The 23,928-nt window shown below is 40.9% G+C and overlaps 1 protein-coding gene across 5 annotated transcripts in view; it reads left to right on the top strand.

The window, feature by feature from the left end:
• KIF13A (kinesin family member 13A) overlaps positions 1 to 23,928 on the top strand; it is a 211,714-nt gene that overhangs the window by 65,726 nt on the left and 122,060 nt on the right. For all 5 annotated transcript variants that reach the window (XM_032424921.1, XM_032424918.1, XM_032424919.1 and 2 more), the window contains one exon: positions 14,295 to 14,307. In XM_032424921.1, the coding sequence (XP_032280812.1) occupies positions 14,295 to 14,307 (13 nt within the window). The remainder of the gene's footprint in view (positions 1 to 14,294; positions 14,308 to 23,928) is intronic.

Raw genomic sequence — 23,928 nt, 5'->3', positions numbered from 1 at the left:
GCACGCGGCAGGCACCGGGTGGATGGTGGTGAGGCGCAGGTGCGGCCCCGTTGTAGCTTACCTTGCAGTGGACAGGTGCCCCGAGGAGGACCGATCGTGAGTACCAGGGGAGTTTGAGACGGGGAGGTGACATTGGTGTCACGTGTGAGCAAGAACATCCCTGGCACAGAGAGCAGCCTGTGTGACGGCTCTGAGGCAGGAGGGAGTTTTACAAGTTCTCAGTGGGCAGAAAGAGGGAAGTTGAAGCTGTGCAAAGTGAACGGAGGCTGTATCCGACAGATGACAGTAAGGAACCTGGTATTTCTTCCAAGTACAATAGGAGTCGTTGTAGGATGTTAAACCAGAAGAATGGTAGGGAATCTATTCTATTCTGTTTTAAAGATTTATTTATTTGAGAGCAGGAGTTGGAGGGGCAGAGGGAGAGAGAGAATCTGAAGCAGACTCTGCGCTGAGCTCAGAGCCTGACGTGGGGCTCGATCCCATGACCGCAAGGTCATGGCCTGAGCTGAAAACAGGAGTTGGTATCCGACTGAGCCACTCTGGCACCCCAGGAAATTTATTTCCTAAAGATCATTCTGGTTGAAGGTTAGATGTAGGGTTAAAGGAATCTACCAAAAAAGATCCAGAACTAGGTCTTAATCCTAGCTTTGCCATTTACTTAGTCTTGTGGACAGTTTACTCCAGTGAGTATGGGGCTAATCAGTTCAGCCTCACGTTGTGGTGAGGATTAAGAGAATCCAATAAGGTGTTGAGAACCGTGTGTAATGGACGGATGCAGAGTAACATTAGTTCCCTTCTCCGCATAAAAATACGTGAGTAAAGTATTCTGGAATCAGTCTCTGGTGGCCTTGGGGACATCCTTACCAAGCCCAGTGGCAGCCCCATGAAGTGATGGGCATAGTGTCCAGCTGTAGAAAATTGTGTGTTTCTATTTGAGATTGGTCTGGCCCATTCAAGGGTTGGATTAATAATGGTGGCTTTATTAAAAACTCGTTCCGACTGAGATTATGAGTTTAGTCTATGTAACAGATGAACAGATTTCCCCCTTTTTTCTTGATGCCTTTTGAAGGCGAGAACTAAATTGCTAATGCAGTACTATTATTGCTCATTTACTCATAATTCTCAGCATTGTATTAGGGAGAGAATCTGCTAAACTTAATGCCTCTTGTTCATATCTTGGAATCTCAGACTAAAGACATTTTCTGCACCTGTCAAATTTACTCGGACTTACCGATTGTTTCCTATCTGTGCTGCCGAAGCGAGCACTTTCCTGTTGTTTTGAATCTCTCAGCATCTTCCACAAATAATCAGATTTCCTTTATAATTTTGAGGAGAGCATTTAATTATCAATAATTCCACCATAATGTTGTTCATGAGGTCCATGACGTGACTTTGCCTAATGGATAAAAGATTTGTTTGTTTTCAACCATGTAAATAGTACGTGCAAAGAAAATGCTATTTAGTAGTAGGGGGGTAATAAAAATGATCCACACGGGGCAGCTGTCCTCAGGGACTTTGTAGCATGATTGCGACCTTATTTTAGCAGTCTGAAACCGTGAATCAGTCTCAGACTTTGCCTGTAGCCAATTCTGCCCTGGGATGGTGACAGGCATTGTATACAGGGAGGTTACACATGCAGTGTGGTTAGGTGTTTGTTTTGGCTTAGGTAAAAAAAAAAAATTTTTTTTAAATCAGAAAAATTTTAAGAGCTATTTTAGGTTCACAGCAAAATTGAGAGGAAGGCAGAGATTTCCTATATACCCCTTGCCTCCCCCATGCATCAACATCCTGCCCCAGAGCGGTACATTTGTTACAACTGATGAACCTATACATCGTAATCACCCGAAGTGTGTAATTAATATTAGGTGAGGTTCACTCTTGGTGTTGTACCTTATGGGTTTGGACTAATGTATAATGACATATGTCCATCCTATCTTTCAGAATATTGTCACTGCCCTAGAAATCTTGTGCTCTATTTGTCCCCTCTCCCTCCACCCCAGCAACCCATGGCAACCACTGATCTTTTCACTGTCTCCATAGCTTTGCCTTTTCCAGAATGTCATCGAGTTGAAATCATTTAGTATGTAGCCTTTTCAGATTGGATTCTTTCTCCTAGTAATATGCATCTGAGTTTCCTCCATGTATTTTTGTGGCTTGATAGCTCATTTCTTTGTAGTGCTGAGGCTGAATATAATTTAAAATCAGTCCATGGATCCTGCCTGAAATGCTATTAGATACATATGGGCTTTAGTGTCCTGTCCATGATGAAGGGTGAAAAAACCCCTCATGCTTCCTAATAGAATCACATTGCCCTGAATGCTTGCCATTGGTATGGCTTTTGTCACGAACACATTATTGCCAGGGGCTCATAAGCAGCTCCCATGTCTGTATTGTAGATAGGGATGAGGGATGCCATCCTGCCTCCTAAAACCTCTTCCGTATCAGAGATGGGAGTTACTGGAATTGTAACTGTCCCGCCTTCATGCTTTGACCCAGTGTGACTTTGAAATTCAGTGGTCCTGCACAGACATCTGACAGTGTATGTGGGCTACTGAGTCAACGGTGTCTTGGCCCCACAGCCCTCAAGGCGGTGGGTCCTTGAGGCTCTCGAAGTCCACCAGCATCTGTTGTCAGCAGCGGCGGCTATTTCTAGGGCAAGTGGAGAGAAGGAGATTATAAGTACAACCAACGGCTGAAGGTGGGAGATTCGTGAATCACCTGTGTAACCCTGATATCTCTAAGGGCTTCACATATATTAATTCATTTAGCCCCCACATCCAAGGTCCCATCAGGAGAAAGTGGTGGGGACAAAGAATGGGAGCCCTGCTTCTGGAACCCTGCCGTACACGACTCATACCACGCCGTTGTCTGTCCCACTAGGATTATTCGGCTGATATCCCTGCTTTTGTGAAGCTGTTGCGTATAGCATGGTGTTTGGCTCTGACTCCCTAATGTAGAAAATTTCGGTGATCATAAGCAAACTATCGTAAGTGTATGTGCTCACGGTACAAACTCACATGCATGGAGACTTAATCTTGGAAATAAGCGTAAAACCAGATAGTTAAATGGATGTTTCTTTCCAGCCGCATCTTGAAAGATCAAGTCTATTAGTAGCAGATAGACTGAGAATTAGCCCGAGAATGGCCTCACAGATTTTAAATTAAGAATTGGTGCTTTGTGCTGCAATTTTTTTTTAAAGCCTTGATTTTAAATTAAGAATTGGTGCTTTGTGCTGCATTTTTTTTTTAAAGCCTCACTGCATGATACTTTTGAAGACACAGTGAGAAAATTGCCCAAAAGCCATGTTTTCTCTGCTTGGTTTTGTTTTGGTTAACCCAGTGTGCCAGGTTTTGCCCGGCTGGGAATTGCAGCTATGGTGATGAGGGTGGGGCAAGAGCTCGGTGAAGAGTTTTCCACAGAGGTGCCCCTGCCCAGGGGTTTCTTGGAGGCCTTAGCCCACAGCTGTAGTTGGCCACGTTTTGTTAGGAGGGACAACTCAGGTGTGACTTTCCTTGACAATATTAGAAAAAAAGGCAGGGAAGCTGTTATTGATGATAGTGATGACCTGAAATCATGTATCACTTGTACAACTTTCCATTGCTTTGTGCACCCATTTTCATTTTGGAGATATATGTAGACCATAGGAGCACCATCGTGTTGGGTTAATAACGACTATGAATATACTTGTGTATTCACCTCAAGGTTTGCATTTTATTGTAATCTTTTTTTATTAACCAGTTGATTATTATTTTTTTTAAAGATTTTATTTATTTATTTGAGAGAGAGAGAATGAGAGAGAGAGCACATGAGAAGGGGGGAGGCTCAGAGGGAGAAGCAGGCTCCCTGCCAAGTAGGGAGCCCGATGCGGGACTCGATCCAGGGACTCCAGGATCATGACCTGAGCCGAAGGCAGTCGCTTAACCAACTGAGCCACCCAGGCGCCCTAACCAGTTGATTATTTAGAAATGATACTTTCCTCTGAAATTTCTACTTGGCTTCTGGGCAGCAATTAAAAAAAAAAAAAACAACAAACTTCCAAAGGAACTGTTTCTTTTTGCTTTTTAACTCCAATCCATCAGAGACAGATACCTTTTAAGTGTTGGAGGAGGGACGGCATCGTGGCATTTTACTTCTAAAGGAGGTGGAGAATGGCCAGGACCTTGGAGGAGATTCTTAACTCCTCCAGGACTGGTAAGAGTTCATGGACCGCCACCTACCCTCTGACTGCACTGTGAGGAGCACAGGGCTGGGAGATATTTCCAGATTGGCCCAGGTAGTAACCACGAGAAAGGGAACAACTGTGTTTTGCTACTCCATTCTCAATACTTCTGGCCACCAAATGTGGCGGGGTTTCCCTACGCCAACCAGTTGCCTGTTCTCTGTGGGCACCAGCACGGTGTCCTACAGTCCCGTTCAGTTCTGACACCTGTCTGCCTGGAGTCATTGTCAGATCCCACAGGCTAGGGGCTCCGTCCCACAAGACTGCCCTCTTCTTCCGTCCCCACCGCAGATACCAGTGTGAGTCCTAGGTTGTCACCTGCGCATCTGACTGATGGAGCTTCCCACAGCCCCCTCCTCAGGTGTGATAATTCGCTACAGAAGCTCATAGAACTCAGGAAAACAATCTGTTTACTAGGTTATCAGTTTATTATGTTTATTATTATTATCCTGATACAGCTCAAACAGCCAGATGGAAGAGATGCATGGGGCAAAGTGCATGGGAAGGGGCACACGGCTTCTGTGTCCGCTCTGGATATGCCACCCTCCCAGCACCTCCAGCTGTTGAGCAACCTGGAAGCTCTCTGAACCCCACCTAGTAGGATGTTATGAAGGCTCATTATGATTGATGAGGGCAGGATTGATTAATCCCTGGCCATTGGTGATTGGTTCAACCTCTAGCCCTCTCCCCTCCTCTAAGGTTGGGTTTTGTAGATTGTAGACTCAACTTGAATGCCTTTAATTTTGTTTGTTAAAAAAATAATCTTAACCAGCAAAAATGTTATTAGAAGCATATTTACAGTTACTAGTGTTATAGCAGAGATGAACCTAGTATTAGGAGAGGTTGGTAACCCATTGGCTGGTCGATTGGGTCCTTTGACCAGACTGCACGGAATACAAATTATTTGCCAGCCATTTGATGCACACCAATGGGCTTTAGTCAGTTCCAAGTAGAGAGTCCCCACTGCATGTCTTCCTGCTGAGTGGAAATGGTATGGCCTATATCGTTAAAAGTCACATCTTGCTAGGTGGCAGACAGATTATACACAATTGTGCAGAAAGAAAACGATTTAAAAATTTAGCATTTTATTATATCATATCTGTACACTCTTATAACCCTAAAACATTTTTTGGAATCATCAGAATTTTAAAATAGTACCACTAATTTTATAAGACCTGAATTGATAGGAAAGCTCCTGTGGTAGTTGTAAGGTTTTGCTATTACCCTCTTTCAGAAGTTTATTGCTTCTGTTATTAAGTTGATCGTCTTTATTGCAGAAGATGTTTTTGACAATGACTAACAGAATGGCAGTTTTTGTTTTGTTTTGCTTTAAAATCCCCCTGTCTCATTATTTCAGTGGATTCAGTAGTGAACCGTAAATATTCATCCTGGCCTCCAGGACGCATTTCACTGGTACTCACTTGAAAATTCAAATTGCCACTTTAGGAAAGGGAACCAAATCTGTTTGCCTCTTTGGGTTCCGGTTCTCCTGCTGACCTCTGCCCTTTTACTGCCAGTTTCCTAGTCCTTCAACAGTACTTCCTGGTCCTTGGGCGAGTGGCATGGTGAAGAGCCATTACTTAATAGACTGAGAAAATAAATGACAAGTTTTTAAATACGAGGTCATTTTTTAATAAAGACTCTCTTTAAAGTTTACCTCATTATTCCTGTGGCCACTTTGCCATCTGTCATGGGAGTTTTACTCATCCTGTAGTTGAGGGCAGCAGGACCGGGACAGACGTTGGTTGTGATCAGCTTGATGAAGTGGGCTCCAGGGTTGGTGCTCATGCACCTGCTCTTGATTCTTTTCTAGAAAATTAATATAGTTTAGTTCTTAGGAAAGTGTCCAACTTTATACATGTTTATCTAATTATTTCCAAGGGGTTTTCTTTCTATTCTTTCCCTTCCTTTATTATACATGTTTAAAAAAACAAAACAAAACAACACTTTTTTTTCCCTTAAGGGGAAAGGACACAAATCACTGTGGCATTGGTGGTATGCATCGCTTGGGGTCCACCATCACTGAAGTAAACAGAACGGCAGGGCATCTTGCAGAGTCTGGGGTCCCCTCCCACCTGGCCCTCACTGCTGCCGACCCTCCCAGGCATTCTTCTCTTACCAGTGAAGATGCCTAGGACTCAGTACATGTTGTATTCAATTTAATGCTTAAGGATTCTTTTTTCTCTAAAACTAATTTCTGAACACTGAAAACATTTTGAACTTTTTAAAGAGAGTGTAAGAGAGTTGTGTTCTGACAGTTATCAGCATTCTGCTCTCCCTGTTTGAAGAGTGTTATTTTTAACGTCATGAATTTTCTCTATCACCAAAAAAAAAAAAAAGTGCGCTCATTCTTCAGCTCTCAGTAACTTTTTCCTAGATGAAACGGATTTGAGCTGTGTTGGTATTTTGCGTGTATCATCCTGGAAGGCTGTTTGTTGTAACAACAGCACTAGGATCTAACATTTATTGAGCGAAGACTGTGCGCTAATGGGTAATGTTAGCCTTGCGGTGCATGTCATCCTTCGTCCTGAAGGAATGCTCTTCTATCCCCATTTTATAGACACAGAAACTGAGGCTCAGAGGGGTTGAATAAACTTGCCCAACGTCAACATAGACAGATGGTGGCAGAGCTAGAGTTGTCTGGCTCCCAGTCCTGACCCGTCACCGCTATCCTGTTTTACTTAGAGAAATTCCAGGGGCACCTGGCTGGCTTAGTCAGTGGAGCGTGCGACTCTTGATCTCAGGGTTGTAAGTTTGAGCCCTGCGTTGGTTGTAGAGATTACTTTAAAAAAAAAAAATCTTAAAAAAAAGAAAGAAATTCCACGTAGTCATGCCATAAGGATGTAGTGCAAATATAGCAAAAAGAAAAAAAAAAAATCAAACTACAAGTCTTTCCATTCCAGTGCAAAATGAAATGGTTTTTTTTTTTTTTGAGTTTTATGGCGAATGAAAGCAGGTTAAGTGGACCGATACTTTTTTAAAAGAAGTTGTTTTCTGTAAAGGAATATTTGGATTATTGGGATTTTATTACACATGCGTTTGGAATTAGAATTTTAAACTCACAACATATTAAACGTTAAGATGATTAGAGCCGTTTTAGCCTCCATCCTTCTCCTGAGGGTAGCCTTAAGGTCTGGACGAAGTACTGCGTGCGATCACCCCGCAGCACCCAGCAGTGTCTCCATCCTTGCCGTCATGGTGGGGAGGCTGGGCGGGTGGGGCATGCCAATCAGCGGGTCTTACCAAGTCCTCCTGCAAAACGTCTTTTGCTCTCTCCTTTCCCTTCTACTGTTTCTCTTGCCTTTGCAGTGGTGCCAACTTACGCTATGGCTGGTGCCCCTTAGGGAGTCATCAGTATGTACCTCTCTGCTGACCTCTCTGATGGGGTCTCCCTCACCCCCTCCTAAAACACATCTAGCCGTGTTATTCTCATTGCACAAACCATCCATCGCGGTTGCTTCTGGAAAAAGTCAACGTCAGCATGGCCCCCAGTGCTCTGTGCACTTGGGTCGCTGTGTGTTATTTCTCCTTTATTGCTCTCCACTACCTTGGTCTGCCTGCTACTCCCTGAACTTATCCTGTGCTCTCCAACTTTGTTTCAGCTGTTCGCTGCCTAAGATTTGCTCCCAGTGCATCTAGGTGCTCAGTTTCCTGCCTTCCCGAGGGAAGTGGTAGTTTGCAGCCTCCTCATGCCACACTGCCATACCATCCCTTTCCTGCACATAAAAGTCATTTCTCCTTTGAGATTCTCCTCTATATTTATAAAAGACCTTGGCACAGACATGGCTCTAATTGATACCATTAACCATATGGCTTGAACTCACAATCCCAAGATCAAGAGCATGCTCTATGGACCGAGCCAGCCAGGCACCCCAATAAGGGCTGTTCTGTTTCACAGGAGTACTGCTATGACCAGGTCAGAGTTTAACACCCTGTAACACACTCTTTCCCTGATATACTACATCTCGCTCATTGACTGTCACATCTTCTCTTCCCACCCTCCAGCATCTTTGCTCTTTGCCTTTATCCAGACCACGGGTTTCTCACCTCTCTGTTTTCTCCCAGTCTGTCATCCTCCTCCTGACTTTACATCCTTCCCTACTCAACCTGGGCCCTATTGGGTCATTCCAAGGAACCATAGCAGCCTCTTACCAACTGCCAGGGTTTGTGTTCCTGAAAAGCACTACATTTAGCAAAATCCATAGGTGGCAAGATCAAAGTCTTATAGGAATAGGGGATTAAGAGAAGCACAACTGAAAAATGATATTAAACATATATCTTAAACCCAAGAGATTCTAGAAGACGTGCTCTTCCAAAGCAAACCAGATATATTGGTGTTAAAAGTCTGCAAAAGTCTGCTCTGATTGGTAACACGTCCCTTGAATGGGTCGGCTTCTTTGTGTGTTCCAAAAATTTTGCTGTAGCTTCCTGTGAGCTTTTTAATCTGCTAACTCGTTTTTAAAGCTTTCAAACCAGCCTTTGTCATGGAATTTGATGTTTTGACATTCGCATTCTTCTTGTGATAGGTTTCAAAGGCTCCTCACAATGGGTATGTAGCCCCTTCTGCTTTTATAATTCAGAGACGTGCTTCTTACATGTTTTAAATGTATGGATATATTAACTTGTTGGTACACAGGCATGTAAACCTCTCTTCAAGCTGCAGACAATAAATCCTGGTTGAAGAGGAACCTTTATACCCACCTATTTGACAAAACCCCAATCCCGTAGCACCCTGTGTCCCAGCATCTCTGTTTGTGTGGCCAAACCGCTCAGCTTGGCAACAGAACAAGCCTACAGTTCTCTGGTCTTCAAGTGGGCTGTGTGCTCTGATGCTTTTTGCACAGAGTTCCCCCATTGGGATGCCATTGCTTTGCCTTGTCAGGTTGGTGACTCTCGTTAGCCTTCTCAGTTATCCTTCGGGTTTTCTCTTCTGAGAACCTTCCCCTGTTTTTCAACTGATCTTGCTGTGCACGTCACATTGTATTGTGATATGTGTATATAAGTTCCATTTATTGTTCGAAAGACAACATATCTAATTGATTTTTGTACTATAACAAAGTAGCACACAGTGGGTGTTAAATATTTGTTGACCGAATAGAGCTTTGTTCCTGTCTGTGCCGGGACACTTAATTACAGTCCGCTTAGCGTCAATTATACACATATGTATCTGTCTCTCTCACAAAATGTTAACCCTCTTGAGATCAGAGAGCATGCCTCCTTACCCTGAATATCCCTCAAAGCACCTATACTTTGCAGCATAGGAATCAATACTCAATAAATACTTACTGGTGAACAGAGTACTTGGACAATTGAGGTGACTCAGTGTTTTGTTCTCTGTGTGAGAGTGGAAGGGGTGATCAGGGACTTCGTGAAATACATGTCCTTGGACTCATCTTCAGGAGTCAGGTATCATCTAGCTGTGTATCTTTCAGATAGAGGTTGTGGCAATTTCTGACATTCAATCAGTAAAGTAGTTAACACATGGAAGATAAATTCCTCTTTCAGAAGAAGACCCTGATCCGTCATGTCTCCTGAAGCACTGACTCGTGTTAGGGCTCATGCACATTGGGGTCTTTGGCCATCTAACTTCTGAGTAGCTAACTATAGTTGATAGGGTGCGAATAATGGACAGAAGGCGCCTTGTCCCATAAATCTTCCAACGAGAGGTATGAGGAAAGAACTATAGCTATATAGGGTTATTGTGGTAATATGTGATTTATACTGCTTTATTTCATGTGTTTGTTAAACTTCCCATGTCTGGACTACCTACTAAATTAAGGACCAGCTCCTCATTTCAAGACCTGGCCCAGTATAGGTCCACCTTATCTTTACAGTCCTGTTTCCATGTGTGTATCTCCTTTAGTCTTACCAAACTGCCTTTCTGAACTTAGTTGATGTCCGAAGCTTTTGAGGGTTTGACCCTTGTTAACATCCGATTGAACTTCTCTATATGAAATGCTGGTCTAGAGAAATAGCTATTTTTAAATAAGTCATTGGAAACAGGCGACATTTTCTAACAATCTCTGAAGTGCTCACTACTATTAAATGCAAGCAGTCTTGCCCCCAAATTTTGGGATTGTGGTGGTACTCTGAAGAAAATCTTCACATCTGGATTATGTTTAACTCAATAATGTAAAAAATTAGTTCTGAGTTGTTGTAATGCCTTCAGTTCTGTATGAGTATGTGGGATTGGGAGTGGAGGTCATGGAAGTAGCATGTGGCGTGACCTCTGCTTTCAGGGAGTTAAAATTTTAAGGATACATGAGACTAAAAGACAGAATTCCCGAAGGCTACAGTACTTGATGTGGGCCAGGAGGTGCTAAGCTGTTTTGTTGACCATAGAGATCCTGGGGTATCCTGTCAGCGGTGGTGAAGGCCAAGGTGGTCTCAAACAACGCTTGAGGAATTGAAATAGTTGAATTGAGCTTTGAGCCGTGTCTTGGAGAGTGGGGAAATTTGTTCAGGCAAACCGGGGAGACAGAAATGGCATGAAGGCATGGAAATGACAGGGACTGCGTGGTGAATGTACCTAGTGTGAGTGACCTTGAAGGGATCCATTGACTTGCTTATCCTGAGAAAGGCAGCTTTGGTGTTTTGCAGAATAGAGCTACTATCACTGCACCTCCTTTTTTTCTTTCTTTCTTCTTCTTCTTCTTTTTTTTTTTTTTTGGAAGTGGAGAGAAGTCAAAATTTATTTTCACATATAACAAATGTTAGGGAAATTTGTGAAATGATATACTTATTGAAAATAGTACATTTGATTTAAAAATCACTTCCTTCTTCATGGACCATACAAAATTATGAAATGGCTCAAATAATTCCCACCAGGGTTTCTAACATTATATATTATTGTGAAACAGTTCCTGAGCAGGAAGAGATTGGGGACATTCTAGTCCAACCCCCTCATTCTGTTTTATTTCATTCTGTAAGTTTTGCATATGATCCTCAGGTGACCTGGCACACAGAGACCATATACAGAATGGCGAACATTTATTGAGGGTGAATTGAGTGCCAGTCTAGCATGCACCTCCTTCTTTTCTCTCCAAATCCTGGGATCTAGAAACACAACCTTGTTGGCTTCTGAAATGTCAAATTGTGTTCAGTTTATTTCTTTGGAATACACACTCAAAAAATCTCATGATAACTTACAGAGGATCACATGATTAGAAACAAGGACTTCTTTTGAAGATGAATGAGAAGGTGGGCAGTGGAGAGTTGTGGTTGGTACACAGACCTTTCCCTGAGTGTCCATGGAATGCTCTACTTTCTGATGAGTCAGCAGCCAAGCCTATGCCTGTGGGTCAGTGAGGTCTGTTTGAAGGGATGTTCTTTGTGGTTGGTTGAATGTTTGCTTGGCCAAGGATGTTGCCTCTCTCTGAGCCATGCCGGTATCTGTAATAGGCTGGACCTTACTGAGGGTTAGAGGAAACTCTTTGTTGTTACGACTTCATTGATACAATCAACAGAGGCCTTAATTTTTAAAAATATTAATATTGATTATGTTTGATAGATGGTTTATGTTATTCATCCTTTTTCGTATATATGTATGAAAAGTTTTATCTTTACATTGTAGTATCATATTAGTTTTTTTCAAGGGATAGCAAACTATATTTAGTTATAGTATAAGTATTACTTATACTGGAAAATTTTTTCTTCACAACTACCAGAGAATGTCATGTAGCCTCTGGGGATTGGGGTAGTAAATCATGGTTCTGCATTAGGATGACTTAGTTCCTGGACTCTTAATTCACATCTCAGGAAAGGTTTACCAATTAACAAAGTATAGTTGTAGTACACTAAGTGACTTGCTTTTCCTACTTTAGTAAGGGTCTTTGTTCTAAACTAAATGATGAGTAAATTTGGATAGCATCAGGTCCATTTAGTGACTTCCCTTTTCCCCATTCTCCCCAGTCTCCATTCTTTTTTCCTTTTTTTTTTTTTTTTTTTTTTTTTTAAGAGAGGGAGAAGAGGGGAGGAGGGAGCAGAGGGAGAGGGAGAGAGATCATCTTAAGTAGGTTCCACACCAGCGCAGAGCCCGACACAGGGCTCCATCTCACGACCCTGAGATCAAGACCTGAGCTGAAAACAAGAGTCAGATGCTTAACTGACTGAGCCATCCAGGCGCCTCTCCGTTTATTCTTAAACAATCCTGAGAAACACAGAAAAAGGTAGCAGAACCATATTGCCATTCCCATATGTGCTGTCTTTCTAAGTGAAAGGGATATATTTTTAAAAATATTTATAATGCTGAAATAAGATTGGTTCCTAAGAAGAATAGGGAAAACCACATTGGAATGTCAGTGAAGATAGGATAGCTTTATTGTTAGCTCAGGAGGTAAATATACTACTGGTTACAGGCCAGCACCTGTTCTTTGCTGCTGCTGCTGCTAATGACACAGTTGTGCATAAAGGAGGCACAGGAAAACTCCGGAGAGATCCCTGGGATTCCTGTTAGCACATTCTACCCCATTAGGTTGCATGGCTCATCGTAGCCTTAATGTGGAATGTTTATTTTATTAACTGGGTCCATGCTGTTTCATATGATTGCCTTATTATAACCCCAGTGACTTGTCTGTCCTTTGTTAAATAAAGCAGTGATTTAAATGGCTTTTAAAAAGTAAAGCAAATAAAATAAGAGAAGGTTTAGTCAGAAGTACTGTGCATGATGTTTTCATTATGGTTCTACCTGCTCAGAACAGATGCCTTCCAGAGCAGTGTTCCATTTAAGGAAGATTTCTTGGCAGAAACCTCAAAAGTTTAAGCACTGAGCAAAGATCCCATTGCTTTCTTAGATTAAAAGCACTCGTGCATTTTTCTTATAACATTCATAAATGTTTATCCTGTTGGAAAGGGTAGACAGAATGTTGAGACTTACTTGATGGCAGAGATACCAGTTTTTCTAGATAGGGTTCCCCTCTAAAACCTGAAGATTAAAAACCACATTCCCATTGTGCCTAACTGTCTGAGGTAATGACCTAAGGGATCCTTTCAGCTCAGTCATAGAATTCCAAGATGATTTTCCAGCTTCATCATTATAGGAATGTCATGATTTTCTTTCACTAGATTTAGACCTTTAGAGTTGTCTACCTGATTTTGGAATCCATGGACATTCTTCCCTTGTTGCTGAGCTCCGGGTTTTATCTAGGGCCCTCAGAGCTCTGTGCGGAGCGGTGGGCCCAATGCTGGAGAAAGGTCACCGTGCTATTTTTGTCTGTACCTTTTGATTTCCATGCCCTCTGTGCTTGAAAATCCGTTTTGTTATCCTCCAGATTTTATTCCTTGTGAAGAAGGAATAAAGCCACGGGAAAAATTCCCTTATTTCTACTTCACAATAATTTCACAGTTTATGAATGGATGATATTGGAGGTTGATTAAAAACAACCACATCAGGAAAGCTACGAACTGTCAAAGGATCGCATTGCATAATCATAGTTCAGCTTTTTAATTTGGTATACATGGAAAACATTTGCAGAGCAACTCAGCCTACTGGTTTGTTACTTTGAAAACTGCTTCTCAGAGTTTTCTCCAGGTGGTAATTTCAGTCATTTTTGAGAAATGGAAAAATTAAAGTTTAAAAAAGTGCATGTGTGGCTGGTAGTGGGAGAAGGATATAACTTGCTCTGAAATTTCTCTTCGGTGTTGAAATATGTGAAACTTTTTGAGAACCATGGCTTTTATTTATTTATTTTAAAGATTTATTTATTCATTTGGGCGTGGGGAGCAGGGGTAGAGGGACAGAGAGAATCTCAAGCAGACTCCCCTCCAAGCCCGGAGCCCATCGCGGGGCTTGAGCCCATGACCCTGACATCATGACCTGAGCCAAAACCAAGAGTCGGATGCCTAACCGACTGAGCCACCCAGGTACCCCGTTAAACAAATATAATAGTTTATCACTGCAGGCAGTAAAGTGAATTTTTCTTCTCATCTTTGTAAAATAGAGTACCTTTCAGATCATGTTATCAAGATGCTGAGTTTCCCTTATGTTTTTTTCTCTTTCATTGCTTCCCTCTGATGTGGCTGCTGTGTTGACAACCCTTTCTACTTCTGCTGCTGAATTTTTGTTTCCATCATTAAGGAAACCTCCCAAGGTAAGCAGTGATGCGGAATTTGGCATGCATACTAAGTGTGCAAATATCCAGGACTTCATCCATCACAGTAACCCATGTGGAACACCTCTCCCATTGAGAAGAAAAATCGGCATTCTAATTAAAACTTAAACCATGAAAAAACAATTTATGTCGGTAATGACATAAAATTAGAATGCTCCTCTACATTTGCAAAGCACTTTCATACATTATTTCATTCTTGGAATTAATGATCTGGTCCTCAGAGCAAAGCTGTCAGCTTCCTGTTTCTGTTTTACTGATGATGAAATGAGGCTCAGAGTGAATGGTGTGTCTTATTTTACACATTGGGTAAGTGGAGAAGCTGGGACGGTAGAGTATCACCACCTAGAAAATGGAAAGACAAAACTGGTAACATCATGGAATGATTGTTGACTGGACAGATGAACTACCAAGAATAGTTGATGGTATCAGGGAAATTCTCCAGACGTTCAGATAGTGTTTTAGCTGCCCACCAACTCTGTGTGCTCTGTTAGAGTTTCTAGCCCCTCACAAAGTCCACTGACTGGAGTTGTTCTCCTTGCTCTGGGCAGCCTTCAATGGCATGTTTACCAGGGGAGTAACCCATAAGTTAGAGAGTAGGTGGGGAAAAAGAATATGAGAAGGAGGGGGTCTGAATGATCAACTCATGAATAACTGAAGGCTGGTTTTGTTACTGGTGAGTATTTTATTGGGTATCAAAGGGACACTTAGTGCCAAAAGGAAGGAGAAATTCAACCAGTCCCTGACCAATAATGCTGGTTATAACTTTGGTCTCTGAGATGGAATCAAGACAGGCTAAGCACCCCCACCCCCCATTACATGGTCAGAATCTAAGACATGCTGGGGAGGGTAAGGCTTCTAGGGTAGATTTGGCTTACTTGCCTCTCAGGCGATAAAGGAAAATCTAGCTTAGCTCTTAGAAGTGGAAACCCACCAAAATGTTAAATGTTATCCTTTATGTTTACTGAAGGCAATACAGGAGTTGTCCTTGGCACTAAAAGTTTCAACTCCAGCAAGGAAGGTACATATTGAATAAATAGTATGAGATCTTTTAAGAAAGAGGAAATATGTGATGTTATAGAAATGTAAGCACTGGCCTCTGGCCAACCCTGAGGAATTAGAAGGTTCTCCCTGAGCACTTACTGATGTGGACATAGTCCCAAAAAGCTGCAATCAAAAAAGTGTCTCTGCTACTCAGAAAGATGTGAGTTCCCCTAAGTAGCTTTTCCTTCCCTTGTTGTTGGTCCTAGAAGTTTCAGAACAGACTGTCGACCTTGTGATGCATTTAATTCTTTCCCCACAGAAAAAGGCAATGAAATCCTAGGCAACTTGATATATGGCTTAGTGAAGGAAAAGCACTGAAATAAGGGCACAAAAATACATTTTTTTAAAAAAAATCACTGATTTCTTTATACATAAAGATTTTCTGGGTTATTTTCTATTCAGTATATAGAGTTTAGTGGTTTCCTTTTTTTTTTTAAAGATTTTATTTATTTATTGAGAGAGAGAATGAGATAGAGAGAGAGCATGAGAGCGGGGAGGGCCAGAGGGAGAAGCAGACTCCCTGCTGAGCAGGGAGCCCGATGCGGGACTCGATCCTGGGACTCCAGGATCATGACCTGAGCCGAAGGCAGTCGCTTAACCAACTGAGCCACCCAGGTGCCCGAGTTTAGTGGTTTCCTTAAGTGTTCTGTTGATAGTTCCTACGAAGTATCATGAAATTTTCAAAATAAAATCAATGTGAAGTCACCACATTTAAATATATGTATTTATGCATGTCATAAGGCACATCTGAGAAGTATAAAGCTGGTCTTGAAATAAGTGACACAATAGAGTGTTATTTTGAAAAAAGACATTAAAATAAATAAGGTCTTTTCTTGCAGAAACTGTAAACATTGACAGCAGACAGGAAAGGGAAAAGTGTTTTTAATGATGATTACATAAACGAAATTTCATTGATTTTAAACAATGAGATTTTTTTTTGCAAATGACGTATCTGATAAAGGGTTAATATCCAAAATCTATAAAAAAACTTATCAAACTCAACACCCAAAAAATGAATAATCCAGTTAAAAAAAGGGCAGAAGACATGAATAGACATTTTTCCAAAGAAGACATCCAAATGGCTAACAGACACATGAAAAGATGCTCAACATCACTCACCGTCAGGGAAATACAAATCAAAACCATGATGAGATACCACCTCACACCTATCAGAATGGCTAAATTAACAACACAGGAAACAACAGATGTTGATGAGGATTCGGAGAAAGGGGAACCCTTGTGCACTGTTGGTGGGAATGCAAACTGGTGCAGCCACTCTGGAGAACAGTATGGAGGTTCCTCAGAAAGTTAGAAATAGAACTACCCTGCAACCCAGCAATTGCACTACTAGGTATTTACCCAGAGGATACAAAAATACAGATTTGAAGGGGTATATGCACCCTGATGTTTATAACAGCATTAGCAACAATAGCCAAACTATGGAAAGACTCCAAGTGTCCATTGACTGAGGAATGGATAAAGAAGATGTGGATATATACAATAGAATATTACTCAGCCATCAAAAAGAATGAAATCTGACTATTTGCAATGACTTGGATGGAGCTAGAGAGTATTATGCTAAGCGAAATAAGTCCGAGAAAGACAAGTACCATGGGATGTCACTCATATGTGGAGTTTAGGAAACAAAACAGATGAACATATGGGAAGGGAAAAAAAAAGAGAGAGGGAAGCAAACCATAAGAGACTCAATAATAGAGAATAAGCCTGAGGGTTGATGGAGGGAGGTGAGTGGGGGATGGGATAATTGGGTGATGGACATTAAGGAGGGCACTTTTTATGATGAGCACTGGGTGTTATATGTAAGTGATGAATCACTAAATTCTCCTGCAAACAGGAGAATTCTCCTTGGGTAGAGAACATAGGCACAATTTAGTATAAAATCAATTGTGTTAAAGGCCACAAGAGGCAAAATATTTGTGGAAATCATAGGATGAAGGGTCTCATTCTGACTTCTGCAGATCTGAGGACAGCTAGGACTGAAACTAATACTAAAAACCTATGCCTGAAGGCACTGGAGAAATTCCAAGTTAGTGAAGAATTACCAAATCAGGATCCAAGAAATGGTGGAAATTTAGAGAGGTGAGCCTGGTTTTTGAGTGTATGCCATTCAGGTAGAGCAGCTTAAAGGCAGAGCAGTGTTTCTGACAGCCTCATGGGATCTGGGGAGCCTAGGAGGACAAAAGTGTTGGAGTTCAGAGTTTACCAGAGGTGGAATCCTTGGTAAACTCTTTATACTTTGGGTTGGCAGAGTAGATTGAGATGCAGCCTTGGGTGAGGTATAAAGATGAAACAGAAGTAAACCTACCTTCACATGGATTACCATGTGGTTATAAGTTCTTTGTGTGATCCAGGAAGTCTCAAGCACTAAAATTGGATCAGAGTGATCCTAGAATAGAGGTTCCCATAGGCATCTGGCAGAAGCAAATGTAATCCCAAGTCTCTAAAGATTCCACAGACCATTTTAAAAATACAATGTCTGGCACACAATCAAAGATAAAGAGGTGTATTACAAGATAAGGCAACATGGACAGGAAATAGCAAAAATAATAAAAAGTAGAAATAGACCCATAGATGCTTCAGATGTTCAAATTGTTAAGCATGAACTTTAAAGTAACTATGCTTATTATATTTAAAGTGATAAAAGATAAAACTTTAAAATGTTGGGGAGGACAGAAATTATAAAAAATGACAAAACAGATTTGGAAAATAACCCAGTAGAAATTCTTACCCTGACAATCTCAAAACCAAAATTAAGTTCAGTGTTAGGGTTTAGCAGACTAGATCCAGCCGAAGAGAGAATTAAATGACTAGAAGATAGGTTAGCAGAAATAACAAAATGAAATACAGAAGAGACAAATTGTGTGGAGACAACTGGACATTAGCATGCACAGAAATGAATTGAGATATAGACTTTATATCCTTCATAAGAATTAACTCAATGTGGATTATAGACCTAAATATGAGATGCAAAACTGTAAAATTTCTAGAAGATAGTGTGGGAGAAATCTAAGAGATCTTGTTGTTGCTCATGACCTTTTAGATGCAACATCAAAAGTGTGACCTGTAAAAATAAAATTGATTAGTAGAATTCATTAAAAGTACAAACTTCTGCAAAGGCACTGTGAAGAGAATGAAAAGAAAGCCACAAACTGGGAGAAAATATTTGCAAAATACATCTGATGAAGGACTCTTATCCAACATATTAAAAAAAAAATCTTAAAATTCAACAGTATGAAAATGAACTACTCAGTTAAAAGATGGGCAGAAGACCTGAACAGACACCTCACCAAAGAAGGTATACACATGGCAAACACACACACATGAAAAATGGTTAATTTCACATTAAAACAACAATGAGATGCCACTGCATCCCTGTTAGAACAACTAAAATCTGGACACATCTGACAGTACCATAGCTGGTGAGGATGTGGAGCACCAGGAACTGTCATTCATTGCTGGTGAGAATGAAAAGTGGCCACTTTGGAAGGCAGCTTGGAAGTTTCTTACAATGCTAGACATATTCTTACATATAGCTATGTAATAATGCTTCTAGGTTTTTACCCAAATGAGTTGAAAATTTTTGTCCGTACAAAACCTATATGTGAATGTTTTCAGCAGCTTCATTTATAATTGCCAAAAATTGGAAGCAACCAAGATGTTCTTCAGTAAGTAAATGGATAAACAAACTGTGGTATATCCATACAATGGAATACTATATGAATTATCAAACCATGGAAAAAACATGAAGGAACTTTAAACGCATATTGCTTAGTGACAGAAGCCAATCTGAAAAGGCTACATACTGTATGATTCCAACTATATGGCATTCTGGAAAAGGCAAAACTACAGACATTACAAAAATTATCATGTACCTGGGACAGTACCCATAGCACATGGAAGCTACAGAATGACTGTTGGAAGCGTGAGGAAAGGAAAGAAAGAAAAAGAGATCTGCTGGAGCAGGAGGACACTCACCAGTTTAGCACAAAAAAAGGTTGGAGTCCAGCTAAATTTTTACTTCCCTTCACTGATGGACAGAGCCACTTTGCTAGAGATTAAGCCAGAGAACACTGTCTGCCCTGATTCCATTCTCAAGAAAGATCCAAATATCTGGCTAGTCCATTATCCAGATGCTTGTTTCTGGCCTGAACCCAGAGTTCCCATGAGATCTTACAAACTGCACTAGAAACATGGATTCTCTTGTCATTGATTTGTGTTTTAAGGAATATTTTTTTTTGTGTAGTTTGGGCAGTTGAAATTTTGTCTAATTATGTGATGATGGTAAATAATGATAGTCACCTACTTGCAATATGCACTGTTTCTACTATGTATAAGGATCTTGCACATTTTACTAAGAAATATTCTAAGGTAAGAGTACTGATAAGGAGAAGGGAGGGGGCGTCATTTTGAATATTTGGTTAAGTTAGCTCTATTCCTACCCAGTTGTTGTGCAGGAAGGGTCTCATATTCTTTATATTCATCCCTGCTACTATACTCTTAGAATCCCATTTCCATTGTTACTATTAATAGTATCTATCTTTAACTCAGTACTTACAATATGCCAGATTCACTTTAAATCTAAATTAAATTCAGTGAAAACTTGGTTGCCTTCAAAGAGAAAAAAAATCAGCGGTTGCGGGGGGAGTGGGAGGAGAGAAGGGAGGAACAGATGAAGCACGGGATGTTAGGGCATTGAAACCATTTTGTATAATACTATAATAGGGGATATATGACATTATGCATTTATCAAAACTCATAGAACTGTATAGTTCAAAAGAGTGAACCCTAATGTAAATTGTGGGGGTTAGTAGTTAATTATTTATCAGTATTGGTTCATCAATTATAACAAATATTACACACTAATCAAGTTATTAATAGATGAAACTGATGGGGGGTACCCAAAAAAGAGGGGGTATATGGGACCTCTGCACCATCTGCTCAGTTTTTCTGTACACCTAAAACTGCTTTAAAAATAGTCTATTATAATTATAAAAAAAAATGTAAATTTATCATACCAACAAAATAAAAAAGGAAAACCATGTGCTCATCTCAGTAGATGCAGAAAAAGAACATTTGACAAAATTTAATACTTATTTATGATACAGACTTGAAGCAAGCTAGAGACGCAGAAACTTAATGTGGTAAATGGCATCCATTCAAAATCTACAGCTGTCATCATACTTAGTGGTGAAGGACTGACCACTTTACACCTAAGATAGGGAATAAGGCAAAGATACTGTTTTAGCCACTTCCATTTAGCATTGACTGCATGTCCTGGCCAGTGCAATAAGGCAAGAAAAAGAAATTAAAGATATTCAGATTGGAAAGGAGGAAACAAAAGCGTCTTTATTTACAGGCAATATAGTCACATACTTCGAAACATTAAGAAATCTCCAAACAAGTTCCTAGAACTTACAAATGGCAAGGTGGCAGGAAAAAGGTCAAAATACAAGTTGTATTTTTCTATACTCGTGATAAACAATTAGAAAATAAAATTTAACAGAAGCCCAATAATTTACAGTAGCTTCAGAGACCTTCAGTACTTAGGGATATACTTAATGAAAAGTGCACAAAACCTTTTTATTAAAGCCTCACATATATTTGGTCATTTGATTGTAGATGGATCTGCCAAGAGAAGAGTGTCAACTGTGTTCATGGAATGATAAGTCACAAAGTTGGACATGAAGGGGAGTCTTGGGTGGCTCATCTAGAAAGAGGTTGAATGCAGATCCAGCTCTGGAAGGCCTTGATGCCAGGGTTAGCCCTGGATACCTTCAGTGTTTCTCTACCGCCTATTTTGACCAAAGCAGTGGGCTAGTTGAGGCTCTGTTTCAGTAGGTTAATGTGAAAGCAGAATATAAAATAAATTGGTTTTGGTTGGAGGAGGTAGGCAGCTGGAGATGCATTCCATAAAATATGCCAGAAAAGAGGTAATAAGGGCCAGGGCTGATGCAGTGCCAGGGGACTGGAGAAGAGGAAGGGTCACATTATCAAAATGTTGCAGAAATAGAGTATCCAGGACTTGGATCCTGAGAGCATATAAGAGACAATATAACAGAGAGAGTTGGAGTGGACTTTGGAGTTTGAAACAGAGTGACTGACAATCCAGCAGGAACTCAAGAAGAAAGAGCTGGTTTGGTGCAGGGAGAAGTTGATGGGTTGGGTTTTAGAGTGGGTTGAATTGGGAGAGATTGGCAAAGCATCTGATATCGACACCTAGCGATTATGCAAGGTTTGCAGTCTCTGCCCTAGGAAGGTTGGGGAAAATCTGGTAAGGAGGAGAGAGGAGGTGGAAGGAAGAGGTATCTATTATGTTGTCAAGGAAGAGAGAATTAAGAGGAACAGAGGACATGAGAGAGTAGAAACTGGGCCTTGGGACTCATCCTGCTCTGGAGAATGGGGAGAGGAGGAAGAACCAATAAAAATAAAGGGAAACCAGACACTCACTGTGGCCCAGCTGGTGGTGGTGGCATCCAGGAGGATACTTAGACACTGGTTCTTTCCAAATTAGGTTTCTTTTGTTCTAAAAGTTATTTTTTCTAGTGTTAAGGCAAGGAAAAGATGAAGCTATTTCTCTGGTTGACTTTTAAAAGTTAGATGGAAGTTGTTTTTTTTAATAGCGTGTGTATGTCGCATGTTAGGATGGAAAGGGAAATTTATATTTGTATAAATCGCCCTATGCTATGTATTTGGACTTTTCTCTTTGGCAAGTGTTAAATTTTGTAAGTGTGTACTCCTGAACAGACAGACATTAATTTTAGCATAGTCCAAGCACATACCTTTAATCCTCTTGCCAGTAGCTCTTAAGCAATGTTTATAGGAGTGTGTCCTGTTTCCCTTAAAAAGAAAGCTTTTAGACAAACATGGAGACACCTGCTTTATGCCTCCTTGTTAACACAAAACAAAATGAAAAACAAAGAGGCTTTGCCTCCTAATTTTCAGTGTGGAGGTAGGTGTGTTTTTCCTTATCAGTGTGACTAGTTTTGTGTCCAGATTTTTGTCTTAGTTGTATTAATTGCTTGTTCATTCAGCCACCTTCTCATAAACTTTGGATTTTGGCAGGAGGTGGTACAGAGGGAGAAGACACGTGTGTGTGGAGAATCACTATCTAATGATGCCAGTATGCATGCTCTGTTGCTGAAGAACAGGGAAATGTCCTCAGTCCCAGTAGCTTTGCCTTTAGAGAGGAGCCGGTTCCAGTTCTCCCTTTTGGCCCTCAGAATGTCTGGCACGTTCTAGGAACCTTCACTTCTCATGCTTTGTCATGTCTGGCACAAGTGTCTTTCCTGAGGAGCTACATTGAAACACACAGAAAAACAAGTGAATTCTTCCTCCTTTTCCTGTTTTCTTCTCTCTCTCAGTGTTTATTTAACACCTTCCGTGTGCCAAGTGAGCACTGCAGGGCTGGAGTAAGTTTCTGACCTCAGACCATTCAGACCCTCTTATTCAAAGAGGAGATTGATGGGAAGGAGTGAATTTGGCCAGAACCATCCAGTGACAGAGCTTGGCTCCAATCCTAGGCCTTCTGATCGCCTGTACTTTCTGTTACACCACGTGGGTGTAAATCAGGTTTTCTGTTTGTTGGGTTTTATGGAGCCAAAGATAGGAGGAAGCAATAAGAACGAAGAGTTTGGGGAAGATGTAAATGTCTGCAAGATCACTTCCTTTTTTACTCAGTTTCCTTTTTTTTCTTTAACTCTTCATCATTATGTTTAATACCTCAGAAATTGGTGTATGATTTATTTGAACAATTTGATGTTGTTAATTAAACTCACTTCAAATGTTTTTTTATTTTATTTATAAGTGTGGTTAGGAACTACTGAACTTCAAGGTGTTCGATCCCTCCTATATTTCCATAATTTTGTTGGCAAAATCGTGAGTGGAAGAAAATGACATTACAGTGCAGGTGTAGTAGTATCCTTTGAAGAGTCATACCAGTGTACCAAAAATCTGACTTTGTAGAAATTGCTCAGAAGAAAGGAGGGGACAGTCTTATGATGCACAGCTTATGCCATCTCATTCACTTTTCACAGTTTATGACTACTGTCATTTTCTGTTGCCTCTCCCACTTCACTTGGTGACTTTCTGAAAACCAAGCGTTGGCCTCAGCTGAGAGGAGTTCTAGACCTACGCTGTCCAGACAGCCGCCGTGCAGCCATGTGGCTTTCAAGCATGCGCCGTGTGGCTGCTCAGGACTGAGATGCGTCACACATGCAGAAGGCACATCAGACGTCAAAGACTTAGTACGAGAAAAACTACATAAGGTGAATATTTTGGATAGATCAGGTTAAATAAAAATACTAAAATTTGATTTTATCTCTATTTTTTTAATGTGTGTCTGAAAACATTTTTAAATTACATATGTGGCTCACGTTATATTTCTGTTGGACAGCACTGTTTGCGGCCAAACACATGGCTGAGGATGGAACATCTTTTCAGCATCCGTCCTGAGCCTTGTGCTAGCTGCCATCAGGTAAATGCAGCAGCTCTGCAGCCGTCGCTTACATTTCTGCCTTTATATCTGTGTCTCGGAGTGGT

Source organism: Phoca vitulina, unplaced genomic scaffold (assembly GCF_004348235.1).
Source record: "Phoca vitulina isolate PV1807 unplaced genomic scaffold, GSC_HSeal_1.0 scaffold31, whole genome shotgun sequence".
Lineage (NCBI taxonomy): Eukaryota > Metazoa > Chordata > Mammalia > Carnivora > Phocidae > Phoca > Phoca vitulina.
The sequence above is the reverse complement of the archived record's forward strand: the minus strand, read 5'-3'. Positions and strand labels throughout refer to the sequence as shown.